General features: G+C 40.6%; 1 protein-coding gene across 2 annotated transcripts in view; it reads right to left on the bottom strand.

The window, feature by feature from the left end:
• Positions 1-17,671, bottom strand: part of MLLT3 (MLLT3 super elongation complex subunit) — a 604,203-nt gene that overhangs the window by 208,822 nt on the left and 377,710 nt on the right. Inside the window, exon 5 of one of the 2 annotated variants that reach the window (XM_033919532.1) lies at positions 16,741-16,863. The exons of the other annotated variant lie outside the window; for it this stretch is intronic. Coding sequence (XP_033775423.1) covers positions 16,741-16,863 — 123 coding nt within the window. The remainder of the gene's footprint in view (positions 1-16,740; positions 16,864-17,671) is intronic. 2 annotated transcript variants of the gene reach the window in all.

The following is a 17,671-nucleotide window of genomic DNA, read 5'->3' as shown; positions in this document are numbered from 1 at the left end:
ATGAGACCCTGTGCTAAAATAATAAAATTTTACAGAAGCCCCATGCTGACTCACCCCGAATAGTGTAATGTAATCAAATTTAGAATAAAAGCATTTAACAGCCGCTAATTTCACACTTTTACACTTGGCTGGAAGTATCAATTTGCCAAGTTAAGGCTCTTTCCTGTGCCCTCTTCTTTATAGACATTCCCATGGTTCTCTTATAGCTTTTAGTATCATCTTTACATTGATGACTTACAGATTTACCTCTCTATACTAGAGCCCTTACCTTAAATATAGGGCTCCTTTTACGAAGGTGTGTTAGCGGTTTAACACATGTAATAGCGCGTGCTAAACCGCCGGCCGCGCTAACTGCTACCGCCTCCTCTTGAGCAGGCAGTAGTTTTCCGGCTAGCATGTGATGAAAAGTCGCGGGCACTAAAAATGCTAACGTGGCTTCGTAGAAGGAGCCCATAGTTCCAGATCTCGGCCTACTTTTCTTATACTGCCACCTGGATGTACCCACATTGACTTAAATTTGATGTGGCAAGACAGAACTTAATCTTTCTTTTCAGTTCCAGTTTCTACTTTTTCTACTTCTGTCTCAGCCTACAACCTTGAGATCATTTCTGGGTCTCTTCTGTCTTTTTCTGCACACATCCTAAGCACTGCTAAACGTTTTATTTATTTATTCATTCATTCATTCAATTTTCTATACTAGTGCTGCCCGATTCACCGATTCACTTCAGGTGAATCAATTCAAATCAATTTGGTTTTGCAAAAAAATCGAACTCACCGATTCAAGTTAGCCCCGAGATCCATTCACGGCGTTCATGCTTTCCCTCTGCCGCTGCCACCCATTGGAGTCGTTCCTATCTAATGTAACTTCCTGTTTGGCGAAACTGGAAGTTACATCAGAAGGACTTGGGAGCATTGAGCGAACCTCATACTAATCGGCGCCAGCAGCAGCAAAGCTGATATTTGCATTTTTTGGGTTGGCTCTTTCCTTCACGCTGTGGAAGCATTTCTCCTCTCCTCCCCACGATTCCACAGTGTAAGTATGAGAATCGGGTGGGGGGGGGGGCTGGGGAAGTTTTGAAGAAGATTTGCTTTGGGGAAGCTGTGAATCCATGTTTCTACCTAATTTTACAGCTATGCTATGTTTGGATGTTCCTATTTTTGACATGATTTGCCTTGGCTAAATAAAATGTTTCAACTTAAAAAGCTGTGTCATTGAAAGTGAATCGAATCAAAAAACTGATTCAACAGGGTTATATAAAGTTCCCTAGCCCCTACCCAGGAGCATAGGGGTAATGGGGGCATTGGACTTCAGGTGGGTCAGTTAGAAAAGCTTCCTGAAGCTTCCTGAAGTGTCCAGACAAAAGCAGTAAAACTAAAGAGAAAACGTTTTGGTTTATTTTTGGCTTTTTGCCTGAGCAGCAGGCTGGACTATATTATAAAGAAGAAACATTGTGGATGTATGATTTGTGTTAAGTCCACTCAGCCAGAGGGACTACTGGAACTCCAGTGCTTGGAACTAGGGGTAATAAAGATAAAAGCTGAACTTTACCCAAAAAGCAGTCTACTAATTGTTCTACTGATTATCCAGTGGGAGTCCTCCTGGGAGCGCTCCGTCCTACGCCTGGGGCGGGAGCCAGGTTGCCAGCGCTAGGCTTACTCCTGGCCCCGCCACAACATGCATTGCTGTCAGTCCTGTGCACCGATGATTAGCAGTAAGGCCAGAGTTGGAAATCACATGTTCTACAAACACGGGCTATTGTGAAAAGCACAGATTACTCTGCCAGTTTTGTAGACCTTTGAAAATATTGTGCACTGACTATTGTGCAATGATCTTCCATCACTCCAACAAACTTCATTCCAATGAAGGACTAAGCTCCCTGAAATAATTTAGCTCTTTTTTCCTCAGGCATTCTCCCTTTTCAGTACAATCTCCAATTAACACCACTAAATCTGTTAGTTAGCCCTGTCTCTTACCAGCAGTTCAGGAAATTATTGAAAACCTACTTATTTAAGAAATTTTTGTAATTTCTAGGTCATTTGTTTTTATTGTCATTTGTTTCAATTTTCTTTGTAAACCACATAGAACTCCTAAGATACTGCGGTATATAAATACATTTTTATGTTATGTTATACCCTTAGTTTCAGTTTCATGTATTAGTTTCATGTATAAGTTAAGCTAATGGAAGGCCTCGTAGCTAAACTCCTCACCAGCTACCTAGAAAACCACAATTTGCTCCACCCTACGCAGTCTGGATTCAGAACCAACTTCAGCACAGAGACACTACTAGGATCCCTTCTGGATCCTAGTAGACAACACCTCAGCACAGGCAAAAAAAAATGCTGATTATTCAACTAGATCTCACCGCAGCATTTGACCTGGTAGACCACGACATCCTGCTACAAATATTAGATACAATAGGAATCACAGGCAAAGTATACACATGGTTTCAAGAATTCCTACAATCCAGGACCTACAGAGTAAAGACAAACAAAGAAAAATCAGAACCACAGTCTAACCCCTGTGGCCTACCACAAGGATCGCCATTATCCCCAACACTTTTCAAACTCTACAGTGCATCCCTTGGCACCTGCCTAGACAAAATAGGCTTAACCTCCTATAGCTATACAGACGATATCACCATTCTCCTTCCTTTTGATCAGCCAACGCCTACCATGACAGACACACTACACAGAATTCTAGAAACAGTGGCAACATGGATGAAAGACCACAAACTAAAACTGAACCCAGACAAAACAAAATTCATACTTCTCGAAAAAAAAACACCAAAAAACCCAACCATAACAAACCTAGTAATAAACTCAATCACGTACCCCATTTTAAAACTTCTGGGAATGATGATAGACAGATGCTGCACCATGCAACCACAAATGAACAAAACAATACAGAAATCATTTGCGGTCATGAGAAACATAAGGCAAGTTCGAAAATTCTTCGACAGAAAACAATTCCAGCTCATGGTCCAATCCCTAGTCCTAGGTCTCCTTGACTACTGCAACATCCTATATCTCCCCTGCCCCGCAACAATAATAAAGCAACTACAAACAGTACAAAACACAGCCCTGAGACTAATCTATTCACTAAGAAAACACGACCACATCACCGAGACATACCTTGATTCACACTGACTCCCAATTCAAGCAAGAATACTATTTAAATTCTACTGTCTATTATTTAAATCCATAAATGGTGACAGCCCAGCCTACTTGAACAACCGCCTAATCCAAACTACCACAAACAGACACAGGAGAACCCAGACACCATTCACATACCCTCCAATCAGAGACGTCAAATGGAAAAAAAATTGTATGATGACCTACTAGATCAACAACTCTCCAATCTACTAATTGCGACCCCAAACTACAAAACATTTAGAAAAGAAATAAAAACCCTACTATTCAAAAAATAATTGAAGACTACTAACACCGTATGAAACATTTCAATTCTCTGAAGCAACTCGCTGTATTCTGTAACACCTCTGGACATGTCCAGAAATCCTCTTCTGTAATTCTGAAATCCTCTTGTGTAATCTGTCTTGAACCGCAAGGTAATGGCAGAATAAAAATCACTAATGTAATGTAATGTAATACTGATTCCATGAACTTCCCCCGTCCCTCCCCATTCATCAGTCTACCACTGGTAGTTCTGTCTCTCTCTATCACAGAAAATCCTGATGGCAAGCAAAAGAAACCATGTGTACTTGTCACATAGCTGCAGCGAGGAAGTGCAGGACTGGCGGTTATGACAGGATCACCTGTGCTTTATGTGATGTTCAGAAGAGAGCTACAAACAGCAGCCTTGGAACCTGCAATTTCTCTATTGTCTACAGGAGCATTATTTCTGAGAAGAGTTTGGAAGATTGCTGCTTCTTGAACAAATACTGGAAATGGCAACTGGCTACTAAACAGACATGATAGTTGTAGCACACTGAAACGTTGAAACATGATGGCAGATAAAGGCCAAATGGCCCATCCAGTGGATCCGCAGCATCCACTATCTCCTCCTCTCCCTATTGGTTAAGGCTCTTAATACTTGCATTGTGAGGTCATAGAGCTTAATGGTTATAGAAACATAGTAACATGATGGCAGTTAAAGGCCAAATGGCCCATCCAGACTGCCCATCTGAGGTAACCATTATCTCTTCCTCGCTTTAAGAGATCCTACGTGCCTATCCCATGCTTTCTTGAATTCAGACACAGTCTCTGTCTCCACCACTTCTTCCGGAAGACTGTTCCACACAACTATCACCCTTTCTGTAAAAAAGTATTTCCTTTGATTACTTTGGAGCCTATCACCTCTTAATGGTAGTAAGATGTCCTCTGTTAATCACCAGTGCTTATTTTGCAACTGAATTGTTTTAGGCATCAGATTGTTTATAATTTACATAATAATGAAATGTTTTGCATGCTTTGAATCTTATTATATATTCCACAGTAACAAACTAACATGCACTCCAGAAATATAATGGAGGAGCTGCCGTACAGCGAAAGATTAAGAGGGGACATGATCAAAACATTCAAGGTACTGAAGGGAACAGACTTAGTAGATAAGGGCAGAATGTTCACCCACTCCAAGGTAGGGAAAACGAGAGGGTACTCTCTAAAGTTGAAAGGGGATAGATTCCGTATGAACGTAAGGAAGTTCTTCTTCACCCAGAGAGTGGTAGAAAACTGGAACGCTCTTCCGGAGGCTGTTATAGGGGATAATGCCCTCCAGGGATTCAAGACAAAGTTAGACAAGTTCCTGCTGAACCAGAATGTACACAGGTAAGGCTAGCCTTAGCTAGGGCACCGGTCTTTGACCTAAGGGCCGCCACGTGAGCAGACTGCTGGGCACGATGGACCACTGGACTGACCCAACAGCGGAGATTCTTATGTTCTTATTAAGGGGCAAATAAGTTGTGCTATTGCCCTATCACACCTTAATAAACTACTCCTTTAAAGTGTTAGCTGGAGTATGGAACAATGCTGAACCATTTGAACATTAAGGGCTAGATTCACTAACCTCACAGATCCAATCCATGGGCGATCCAATCTTATCCGTAGCCGGGCGACTGATTCACAGCACGTCATCATACAAATTATGCCAATAGGAGGTACGCCCTAAACCGACCACATGGATCGCTGCAGAGCGATCCTGACGCATGCATAGGCCATCTTCTGTGCCTATAGATGGTTTGCGCATGCTTTAGCTCTCCATGGCAAAACTTAGCTTTTTTAATTTTTTTAAATGTTTTATTTAATGGTTTAATTTTTTTAATGGTTTTAAATCACGGGTTTAAAACGGGGCAGTGCTGCAGCAGGTTCTGGAACAGGGTTAAAACCACGGGCTCGCACTGCAGGGAAGGGTGATTCCTGGAGGTAGCAGCCTCTGCTCCATCACCGACTTGGACACCAGGGATCCTCCTTCCTCCTCTCCTCCTTGGAGCCCCCAATGACGGGGCCAGGCATGTGGCAGCGATCAGTCATGCAGTAGAAGACGAGAGTGACATGAGCAGCGAGCACAGCATCAGCATGACGCTCCGGGACAGAGGCTCCAGGATGGTGGCGCCCAATGCCATAGTAGCACGAGGTATGGGAAGTTTGCCATGCTAGGCGATGCCAAATGCCAAAGCACGGAAGAGGGGAAGTTGCTCTCCATGCGCCCCCTGCCTAAACTCTCATCCAGGTCACACCGTGGCTTCCCTGGGAAAGTTCAGCTGGGAAAATGCTTAGCATAAGAAGGGTCTGGGGGAGGTTTGCACAGAAAGGTGTATTTGGAGGAAAGGGGGGGACTAGGAAACATGGTGACTTTCCACTGATTGCTTTTCATGTTGTTTTGCAAAAGCAAAAGCACGCACTTTTACAACTCCTAACGCCTGCCTATTTCCCTGCTCTTCTTCAGGAGCTGGGATGAATTGTTTCTAAATAATAATATTGATCCATGCACGCAATAATCTCGAGCCTTTTGCAGAATAATAAAAAAAGAAAAAGTATTCCCGCTTGCAAGGCTTTTATTTGCAGTAACCATTAGTGTGGGTGAGCAGGAGAGTCGGTGGGGACGTGAGCGACTGGTCCTCAGCAGTTGCTTATTTTTGGATCAGCCAGCCCAATTGGTTTATTGAATCACTGCCTTCCTACTTATGCATGCGTTTCCCCTCATTTGCATGTGCGGATCGGATCGGGTGCGGACAGCATCAGCCAGAAGGTTAGTGAATCGAGTCGCAAACTGGTCAGGGCACAATCGGTGTCCTTAGTGAATCTAGCCCTAAATATTCTTCTGTTTCATGTGACAAAAAAACCCAAACACCGCCGATAGCATTTACTTCCAGCAGTTCATTAAAGTGTAATACCTCACATGATAAACACAGAGCGGTTGAGCACCAGGATTGCTAAACATGTGTTGCCATGAAGTGATGTTCAGTGTACAGGTTTTCCTGCATCGAGTTTTGCACAACTTCAATGGCCTGTGCTTGTAAGACAGATTGAGACATGCTATGAAGAGTGTGAAAGGTCCCTCTGGAAAAAAAGAAAGAAAATGATACCAAAGTAGCTTTCAAGTGAAAGAGAGGGTCAAAGTACACCACATGAGATCAAAGCAAAAAGCACCAAGGGCATGGAAAGTCTGGAACAATCAGACAAAGGTTTATTGTTGACCCAACATGGGCCATATTTCAGTATGGTACGCCTTTGTCAGGGATCAATTCTATAACTTGAATGCACAGTCAATCCAACAACTGACAGCAGCTCTACATTTACTCCTTACAGCTACATCGTGCAGGTACTGGGGAAAGCTGCACAATCAGGCTGTGCAGTAATTGTGGACTGCCCAGAGAGGCTTCTCTTTGGGCAGTACATCAAAGCCTAATAAAACTTGAAACTTGAATGTTAAACCATGCAGTAGAAAGACGGCAAGCTGTGTGTTGGTGTGCTTATACAATAATAGAATCCACATCGTGTTTGTCAACACACTGAAATCTGCTATATGGGAATCTGTCAGCAGTTTTATCCATATTATGCAGCTCTCCATAAATAATGGATTTTCTTTAAGTGCAGTGGAAGCTATGGTGCCAGATCCCAGACTAGCTGCAGGTTTCCACCCAAGCTCTATAGCTGGAAAAGCATGCAAAGGTAAACAAATGTATCTTTAGGTTATAATACACTTTATAACCAGTCATGCAGAATTAACTGAAATTTGGTATGTGACACATGCATGACTCGGTGAGAAGATGTAAGCTATCCTAGGTATGTATTCAGGCATTTCTGTAATCAAAAGCCCTTATATGTCAGCCTGACTCCTGGAGGTAGTACTGCAAGCCAGCACTAAGGGCCATGGCTGCCACTTTAAACTCAGAACTAACATGGGCTGGAGTAACTGGAGATTGCTCCTGTCCACCTTATCCTAGACCAGAAGTTCTCAACCCCCTAGGGGTACATGAACTGCTGGTGATAGTGTATGTGTGTGTGTGTGTGTGGAGGGGGGGGGGCACCTGCCCCCCTTCTTCCTCAAGATGGAGCTACTTTCATCAGTCGTCACCACCACCGTCGGGAATCCCATGTGTTACCTCAGCAGGCCTCCTTCCTGCCCTCCAACCATACGCCCTCCTCCACAAAGCCATATGCATGCTCACAGCACTCTGCCAAAGCTGACCCCGAAGCCTTCCATCTAATGTCAGAGCTGACGTCAGATGGAAGGTCTCCAGGTCAGCCACATGCAGGAGCTACTGCTTGTGGCCTTGCGAAGAAGCAACATAACATAATATAAAAACTTACTTATATACTGCATAACCATATAGTTCCATGCAGTTCACAAAAGAAAGATGAGTCAAAATAAAGTTAATTACCTAAAAATTTGACATTTAGCTATGTTTTTAAGTGTTTCCTAAACTGCTGATACATATTAGCGGTCGTCAATAAAGAGTTTAGGTCCTTGTCCCAGGAAGCTGCCTGACAAGATAAGAGACAATGGTGATATTTTAAAAATCTACATGCTTTGACAGATGGAAAAGAGAAAAGTGTATCTAAGTGCCTAGAATGTTTTACATTAATGAATGTAAAAGCATCCACTAAATAACTAGGTGCAAGTCCGAGTAATACCTTAAAACAAATGCAGCCAAACTTGAATTTCACATGAGCCTCTATTGGCAACCAATGTAGTTCACGCAGAAAAGAAGTAACATGATTGTACTTTTTCAGATTAAAAATCAATCGAATTGCTGCATTTTGAATAATAGGTAATCTATGGAAGTTTTTTTGAGTGACTGTCAAATAAACGATATTACAATAATCCAGTTGACTTAAAATCAGTAATTGCACCAGTAATCTGAAAGATGAGATATCAAAATATGCTCGTATAGTACATAGTTTCCATAAAGTGTGGAAAGCTTTTTGTACCATGGCGTCAACTTAATTCTTCATGGTTAGGGTCTGGTCCAAAATTGCTCCTAGAATCTTAATAGGAACCGAATAGGTCACATTGTTCAGTGTCAATGATGATTCAGTACAGTTATGGCTTAAGGATGCATAAAATAATTTTGTTTTATCTGAATTAAGTTTTAATTTAAATTCAGCCATCCACTGTTCAATGATTGAAAGAATGTCAGTTATTATGTACCTAATATGTGAAATCAAAGTTGGAATAGGGATTAGGACTGTTATGTCATCGGCATAGCTAAACAACTTAATCCCTATATGAGACAGTTTAGTACTCAAGGAAGATAGATATATATTAAAAAGTAGGGGAGAGAAAGGAGAACCCTGGGGAATGCCACATGGATTATTCCAGATAATTGAATAATCATTATTTAAATGCACCTGCTAAGTGCGTGAAGATAAGAAGCAAGTGTGGCTGAAGGCAGGAAGAACGACCCTGAAGGGAGGGAGTGAGTATGTTGGGACAAGTAAGGTAGAGAGGGGACATGAGCATGGGACAAAGGAGGAAAGGAGTGCATTGGGACATTGAAGGGACATGAACTTGGGACAAAGGCTAGAAGGAAGGAGGGAGGGGGCATGAACTTGGGACACAGAAGAGAGGCAGGAAGGTGTCAGGAACTTAGGAGTAAGGAGGGAGGGAGAATTGTTGGGCATGAGTGTGTGACTGAGAGGGAAAGAGAGATGTGCACATGGGGAAAGGAAGAAAGAGGAACATTGTTGGGCAGAGAGAGAGAGAGAAGTGAAGTAGAAATGCATGGGGAAGAGAAGGATGAGTGGGAGAAATGTTGTATATGGTGGTAGAGAGGGAACAGTGGGACAGATTGAAAAGGATGCAAGGGGGAGGAATGTTGGACACAGTGGTGGAGGGAATGGAGGAAGAGATGTGGCATGGTGCTGGAGAGAAGTGATAGGAGAAATGTTGGGTATGGGGCTGGTGGGTAGGGGCAAAAGATGCTGCACATGGTCCGGTGGATGAGAGAGGGAGAAATGTTGAATGTGGCAGTAAAGGGGTGGAAGATATGCATCCTGGATCCTTCTCTCTCTCTTTCCCCACTTCCTTTGCAGCAAGGGAGGGAATAAAAGAAAGAGAGAGGGAGACATGTTGCACATGGGGATGGAAGAGATATTGTTCAGGAGTGTGGAGGGGAAAAAGAGGGACAATGTCCAGGATAAAAGGGAGGAAGGATGCTGTACAGTGGGAGGGAAAATAGAAATGCTGGACCATGGTAGAAGGAACCAATGGACAGCAACTGCTTGAAGATTTGCAGAAGACATGAGGGTGGGAAGGAGGGATGTCACACTCAAGGGAAGGGGCGAGGCGAGAGAGAGAAAGCATGCAGGAGACAGAAAGTGTTGGTCTTATGGAGAGAGAGAGAGGGAGGTAAGGAGAAATGTCACACTCAGGGGAAGGGGGAGAGGGCATAGTGAAAATTTGGACTCATGGAGGAACAGAAAGAGATGTTGGTTGGGAGAGGGAATGTGGTCCAGAGGAGAGGAAGCATGCAGAAGACAGAGAGAAAGAAATGTTGGACTTATGGAGGCAAAGGAGAGAGAAATGTTGGACTGGGAGGAGGGCCAGAAAGGAGGAAGGGAGGAGATATGTTGGACTGCAAGAAGGAGAAATGTTACACTGGGGGGATGAGGGAAGGACAGATGACTCAAGGAAGGGAGAGATGAAGGAACACTGCTCTTCTTTGAACCTTTTCTAGTTCCACTATACTGTATCTTTTTTGAGATATTTGAGATAAGGTGACCACTCCATTATTTACTCTCCTCCACTGATGTAAATAGCATGATAATGGTCCCACTTGTTATTAACTTGCTATTTATTCAGATACCCAAACAAGGAGCTAAATTTAGCCCAGTCTTGGGGTGACTAATGCCAGATCATCAGTGTAACAACTGAAAACTTGGCTTTTCACCAAATTGTAATTCTATCCTCCTCCCTTTTTCTTTCCTTCTACATATAAGTTCATGTAAACCTTTTCCTTCTCTACCTATATTTTTAAGTTCTTGTAAACCGTGTCGAGCTTCATATTTATGGAGATGTTGCGGTATATAAACTTAAGGTTTGGATTCGATTCGATTAGTAAGGCAAGCTGGTAGTAAGTAAAACACTCTTCTTCTATCAGGTAACCTGGTGTGGGTGAAAAGGGAGCTTCTGGATACAATCAGCCCTTCAACTTTGGTTAGTATGAAAGAAATTTAAAAGTATAAGAGTGTTCTCTGAACAGGCTGCCTTCTCTTAAATGTAGCCCTGTTAAGCACCTCTTCTCTGGTTAGAACCCCTTCCTCAGCACTCTGAAGTTATAGGTTCAATCCCCGCGCCACTCCTTGTGACCCTGAGTTGCCACAGATACCATAGTCAGATTGTGAGCTCACAGGGACAGATAGGGAAAAAAACTTAAAGAGTACCCGAATGTAAACTGTTTCGAATAGAAGCGGTATATAAGAAATATAAATAATAAATAAAATACAATGAAACATGGGTAAGAGAATAACGTTTACTAAATCCAGCATAGCAGAATTGGACTCTCTTTTTAATATATAAGCATCTCGATTTCCCTATTATACTCTCTTTCTCTAACAATTAGCAATCATAACCTTGTGTCCATGTAGTTCTTTTATTTATTGGTAGGCTCACTCATAAACAGAAACAATACACTCCAACACTGCCAAAAACCTAAACTAGCAATAACGAAAAAAGGCAGACCTAGTCACTTCAAGTTTCATTAAAGGGATGCTCAGGAACACAGGCTGTGCACACCACACAAACCACATACAATATAGTGTGAGTAATATCAAAAATGAAGGATGCTCTCAGTGTGAACCACCAGCGATAGGAGTCCAGCTCCAACACTTCACTTCTAGGTAGAGGTAATAAACCCCCCACCCGCACACCATCATAGAGCACCCATAATGTGCTGAAAATCAAAGTGAAAATTTCCACCAATTAAGCCAATAAATCAACAGGTGAGTAGACCAGTGTGACCTGAGCAACCCCTGAACGAACCCTGCAAGCCGAACCCCCGAAAAATGCAAACAAAAAATCAAAATGCACCATACAAAACAAAAATCAAATACTTATCTGCAAAATGAAGAATCACAAAACTATAACACAGGAAAAATGCGCCAGGAGAGCAGGTTCACTCATAAATAGGGCTGGGCTTCAGATGCCAAGAAATAATACAAGTTAGGAAAGGCTGAATATTAAGTCAGTTTTACTGGTATATTTCCCTGTAGCTGTAATAATCAGCTTTGCTGTTTTAATTTACTAGTTCATAACTAGTTTAAGATATGAGGGGAGAAAGGCTCACTTTCTCCTCAGTGGTAACTATTCAAAACACACTACAAAATCCAAATGATAAGCCGATGTGACCCAGATATTGTCTAAGTTTAGCAACAGAAAGAAAACTAGCTTCAGTTTCTGTTAGTATAACATTTTGAAAGTGATGCTTTATGTGCCTAATTCTGACAAAACTTGTCCCTATAAAAGCCCATCTTGTACTACTACTTTGACCCATCCAACAATTTCCTCTCATCTGGGTAAATGTTACAGTTTCTTTGGTTAGTATCCACAAACAAACTACTGAGATTAATAAAAAATTTTGTTAAAACATCTTCACTAGATAAATAGGAAGGACGTTTACTGAGAAGGCCATTCTCTGTCCAGACATCTATTGTGTTTCCCCCAAAATAAGACACTGTCTTATATTAATTTTGGGCCCAAAAAAGGCACTAGGTCTTATTTTCGGGTAGGACTTATTTTTTTTCATGTACAATGATCATCTATCCCTTCCTCTCCTCCACCCCAATTCTTCCTATTTCCTTTCTTTCCACCACATGTACACCATCTTTCCTCCCCTCTCACCCATCCCCTTGTGCAGTATCTTTCTATCCCTCCCTCCCTCCCCTTGTGCAGCAGAACCCTTGAAGCTTCCAACATTCCCTTCCTCCCATCCCCCCTGTGCAGCATCTTTCTATCCCTCCCATCCCCCCACCACGCAACCCGCACTACCCCCTGCTGACCCTTCCATCTCTCCCTCCCATTCGAACCCTGACCACGAGCCGAAATACCTGGAAACAAACGGTTGTATTGGCAGCACAGGTTGGATCGCAGCCTGCCCTTCTCACACCCGGCAGTTCCGTGCCATATTGTTGATGACATCATCAGTGATGCGGCAGAGGAACACCCGGATGTGAGAAGGGCAGGCTGCGATCCAACCTGTGCTGCTGACATTGCCGTTTGTTTCCAGGTATTTCGGCTCATGGTCGGGGTTCCCATGGGAGGGAGAGATGGAAGGATTGGCGGGGGGGAGGGGAGCAGGGAGAAGCGCTGCTGCTGGCGACTAGGGCTTATTTTTGGGTGTAGGGCTTATATTAATTCCTACCCCAAAAATCATAGTAGGGCTTACTTTCAGGGTAGGTCTTATTTTCGGGGAAACATGGTATTAGTATAGCAAACAACCAAATGCACTTGAGATGCGTACAAGTGAGAGTTGCATGTGCAGCATTCAGTCAACATCTTGCAAAATGCTATCCAAAATAGGAGAGACTCAGAAACCTTAATAAGCATAAATGAAAAAATGGTTATGGGGTGAATCTGTGAGGGTGACCAGAGTCATAAATAACTAGCCAATAGATGATGTTTTCATTACTTTGAGCTTCTTATTAGAGTTTCTGAGTCTTTCTATTTTGGATTGCTTTTTGCATGACATTGTTGTTCATTTTTGCTTTCCTTAGAAGAGGGCTCTTATTTTTAGATACATATGTCTGACGATAGCAGGAACAATAAAACTACACAAAACATAATTTCAAATATTTCAACTCCTTGTTCTTGTTAAACTGGGCTTTTGTCAAGCTGATATCAAATCAAAAGTACACAACAGAAAGCAGAAAAAAAAGACCCAAAGCTGTCTGTGGGAGACAATAGGACAGGCAATTGCTTCCCATCCCTCCAGCGCCGAAGCCTGCCCCCCCCCCCCTGCACCGGCCTCCGCTGCTGCTACATACCGCCGCGTTAAATACCACCACCACCACCCCTCGCCTCTGGATCATTCTGACCAATGAGTACCAGGAGGAAATAAAACCCCTCATATGTGAGCAAAGAACACCACAGACAAGCTGAAGTAGCATTTTTTTTGCTACTTCAGCTTGTCTGCGGTGTTCTTTGCTCACATGTTTAAAGACAATAGACTGTTTTCAGTCCTTTATATGTGAGTTTGCAAACCATTGGACCCCTGAGGAAGGCTTGTTCGCCGAAACACGGACCATGTAGGGTCCGGTTGGATTTTTATCACAGTATTTTTTATCATTGTACTTTTTTAATTGAATTTTCATGGTTTTATATGTCAGTGTTTAATAAATTATCTCCAGAGCATCTGTATCCACGTTATTGTAACATATGTCAATTATACTGACAAATATTAATGTACAACCCAATAATTATCACCTGTTGATTCCTCAATTATTTGATCTTATATCAAGTTTTACTTCCAAATATATTTCAACAATATTTCTCTTCAACCAATCTTATTTATATCAATTTAAGACATTTGTATGGACCTTCTGTTTGTAACTAGGCACCACACTGCCGGTTACTTTTTATTCTGCATCAGTCCAAATTTATTAAACAACTTAATTTTATTCTGTATTTTTTCATTATTTAATTTTTTTTAAAAACGATGTATCTATCATTTTTGTATATAACTCAAGCCTAATAGTTTTCATATTCCTATTGGCGCTGTGATTAAAAGGAACCCGTCACTTATCTTAACAGTAGACAGTTCCTCCTGCACCTCCCTCGACATGCATGTTTCAACTAGAAACTTTTCTTCAGGAGCGAGGTAAACGTTTGTGGGAGCAATTGTGTTTGCTGCTCAAAATTGCTCCCACAAACGTTTACCTCGCTCCTGAAGAAAAGTTTCTAGTTGAAACATGCATGTCGGGGGAGGTGCAGGAGGAACTGTCTACTGTTAAGATAAGTGACGGGTTCCTTTTAATCACAGCGCCAATAGGAATATGAAAACTATTAGGCTTGAGTTATATACAAAAATGATAGATACATCGTTTTTTAAAAAAAATTAAATAATGAAAAAATACAGAATAAAATTAAGTTGTTTAATAAATTTGGACTGATGCAGAATAAAAAGTAACCGGCAGTGTGGTGCCTAGTTACAAACAGAAGGTCCATACAAATGTCTTAAATTGATATAAATAAGATTGGTTGAAGAGAAATATTGTTGAAACATCTTTGGAAGTAAAACTTGATATAAGATCAAATTATACTGACAAGGCAAGGCCAGTGTTTCAGTTCCTAAAAGGTACCTTCATCAGGAGTCTACAACAAAATAAAATACAATACATATAAATAAAAAATAAATAACACACATAAAATACAGAAATTTAAATAATAGTGCTAAATATTAATCACAACTTGAATTAGGTCATCTAAAACATAATAAAATATAAATGGAGGGTTGAATGCATAAAAAATATGCATAAAGATGGAAGAAAACAAAGGAACAGTTTTCTGGACATGCCAAAATTTACAAGTTATACTATTTGATAAGAGTGGTAAACATATAAATACTTAAAACATCACTCAATCATAATGCAATATTCCATATTAGAACATTCTGTAGGAATGCAAAGAATGACATAGGAAGAACTGAAGTTTCAACCCGGTGAAAAAAATAAAAAAAAGAAGTTTCAACCCAGTGAGAAAAGATGCCAAGAGCATGTGATGAACCGCACCACCATTTCAAACATCCCTTAAATAGTGATTAAAGAAATGACACTGATTTAAAAATTGTTCTTATGTACCTAAATCAAGGACTATCTATCTTATGTTCTAGAATTCAAAGATTTAAAAATCCAAAAAGAGAATGATTACATTATACAACCAAGGTCTTTAACATACAGCTGGCAGTGCTCACATCGCAGTAACACAAATGGTAAAAGGATGTTGTAAGAAATATATAGTATTAACAATTGGAGCTTCCCCTCCCAAAGGTAGGCCAATCTTTGAAACATAAAAGGATTAGAATAAAGATTAGATTTAGCTATTTTCTATCTAAAAAATACAATCGTGCATCGATAGTTAATCCAAGAATATTCAGCCTGTTCTGCATCACTGCGGATAATGTGCTCATATAGATAACAAGAAAGAATCAGATTTTGTTGAGTGCTCTTTTTAATACAAAATAACCTGGACTTACTTCTTGAGAAGCAATATCCAAAAGCATTTAGTATTCTCTTGCAAATGGCAGGAAAAAAGATTGGTGCTTGCTTAGTGTGATTTTTATAACATTGCGAATGCCAGTGATGGAGCTGCCATAAATATATCTCAGAAACCTTATACAGCTTATGTGTAGCATAATCCAATGCAGAAAATCCATATGTGCTTAAAATAATAAAGTTAAAAACAATACAAATACATAGTTGGGTATGAAGTTAAAAAGAATATATGTGAACAGGAAACAAAATTGACTCTGTTAGACATGCACTTGTATTTCTATGTCATGAACAACCCCTATAGTAAAAATATATCTACCACAGGTCCTTCAGGATGTCTCCTGTAACTCACAAGTAGAATTGTATAAATAAGTCAGCATTTTAAACAAAACGAGTGCAGCATAGCTGGATTCGAGTTAGCTGACAAATAGTTGCTTTGTAATGAATACATGAATAAAACAGCTTTTTAAATAAATCATGTGCATCATGATTTAGTTTGAGTCAGCTAACAAATAGATTCATCTGAAATTATGTACATATATCATACAGATAGTCTTGTGAAATAGCTTGGCCAAAAGCTTCATCTAAACTCAAGGCCATGTATCATATAAGTAGTCTTGTGTGATATAAAATATCACAGAGGTCCTAACACATTCTTATATCAAACATTAAAAACCCTTTTAAATTCATATAAAAAAAGAATTATTAATGTTGAACCAAAGAAGAAACAAGACTAATTAAAAAGTAGAGCAAACTGATAATCCCTTATACAGTTCTTGAATAATCAAACTACTGAATTATATATCAATTATTTATAAAGACATCTGTGGGAATAAATGTTGGCTAATTATAAAAACGGGCTATAATCCATCTCCAAATTTAAACCCTTCAGTGTCATTGACTGTAATTCAAAAATAATTTGTTGCTCTTCTTGCAATAGAAGAAGGTCAATATCTAATCAAAATTAACACGTAACTGCACAAGAAAGCAGTGTGAAAAAAATGAATGTTCTTCACCACTGCTTTTTCCATCCCTGCTTCTTGTGTCTAAGGAGGTCTTAGTCGGGAGACTGACCTTTGACCCATGAGATGACTTGCTCTTCTTCACATCGGAAAAAGACAAGGAGTTACTGGGAAGGCTAGGGAGCTGAAGGCTCTGTCCTGATGAGACGGATGTTCCATCTGACATGACCATGATCTGTTGGAAGAGGAGAATGAGTACATCTCCACCAGACAATGCTATTGCAGTGAACAACAGGACTAAGATAACGCAGAAGCATGCTGACTTGAAATGGGGGTGAAATAGACACTGAGATGCAAGTATAATTTAGTCTATTTGGGCATTTTAAGAGAGATGGAAAGGGGTATATATTTCTCCTAATTAAATTGGTTTACTGTAGGCCCAGGGTTGCCTGGGAATGAAGCTGGAAGGAGTGTACTGAAATGGGAGTGAAATAGACACTGAGATGCTCATTCCAATTATTCCAAAAGCATCTGAAAACCTGGCTTTTCTCCAAAACGTAAAGCTATTTAAAATGTAAAGTTAGCTATCCTCTTCATAACCTCTAATTTCTTATTATGTCCTTCTCTCATTTATTGAATTACCTGTAAACCGTGCCGAGCTCTATCTTTATGGAGATGATGCAGTATACAAACTTAAGGTTTAGTTTAGATGCAAGTATAATTTAATCTATTTGGGCATTTTAAGAGAGATGGAAAGGGGTATATATTTCTCCTATTTAAATTGGTTCACTGTAGGCCCAGGGATGCCTGGGGATGAAGCTGGAAGGAGTGTACAGTAATACTGTTTTCTAAATACACCTTTAAGTCATGGAGAGTTTCAGAAAGACAATCTGAAAAATAATAAAGTCAATTTGCCCCAACTCACTCATGAGAGGTTTTGCAAGTGGGTGTTAGAACTTAAACAGCCAGCTCTACCCCTGCCAGCTGTGTAGGCGGGGCAAGGGAAACACAAACTAGCTTATTGTTTATGCAGAACACCTTTA

This window comes from Geotrypetes seraphini, chromosome 1 (assembly GCF_902459505.1).
Source record: "Geotrypetes seraphini chromosome 1, aGeoSer1.1, whole genome shotgun sequence".
Classification (NCBI taxonomy): domain Eukaryota; kingdom Metazoa; phylum Chordata; class Amphibia; order Gymnophiona; family Dermophiidae; genus Geotrypetes; species Geotrypetes seraphini.
Note: the sequence above shows the minus strand (reverse complement) of the source record. Positions and strands in the feature narration are given on the sequence as shown.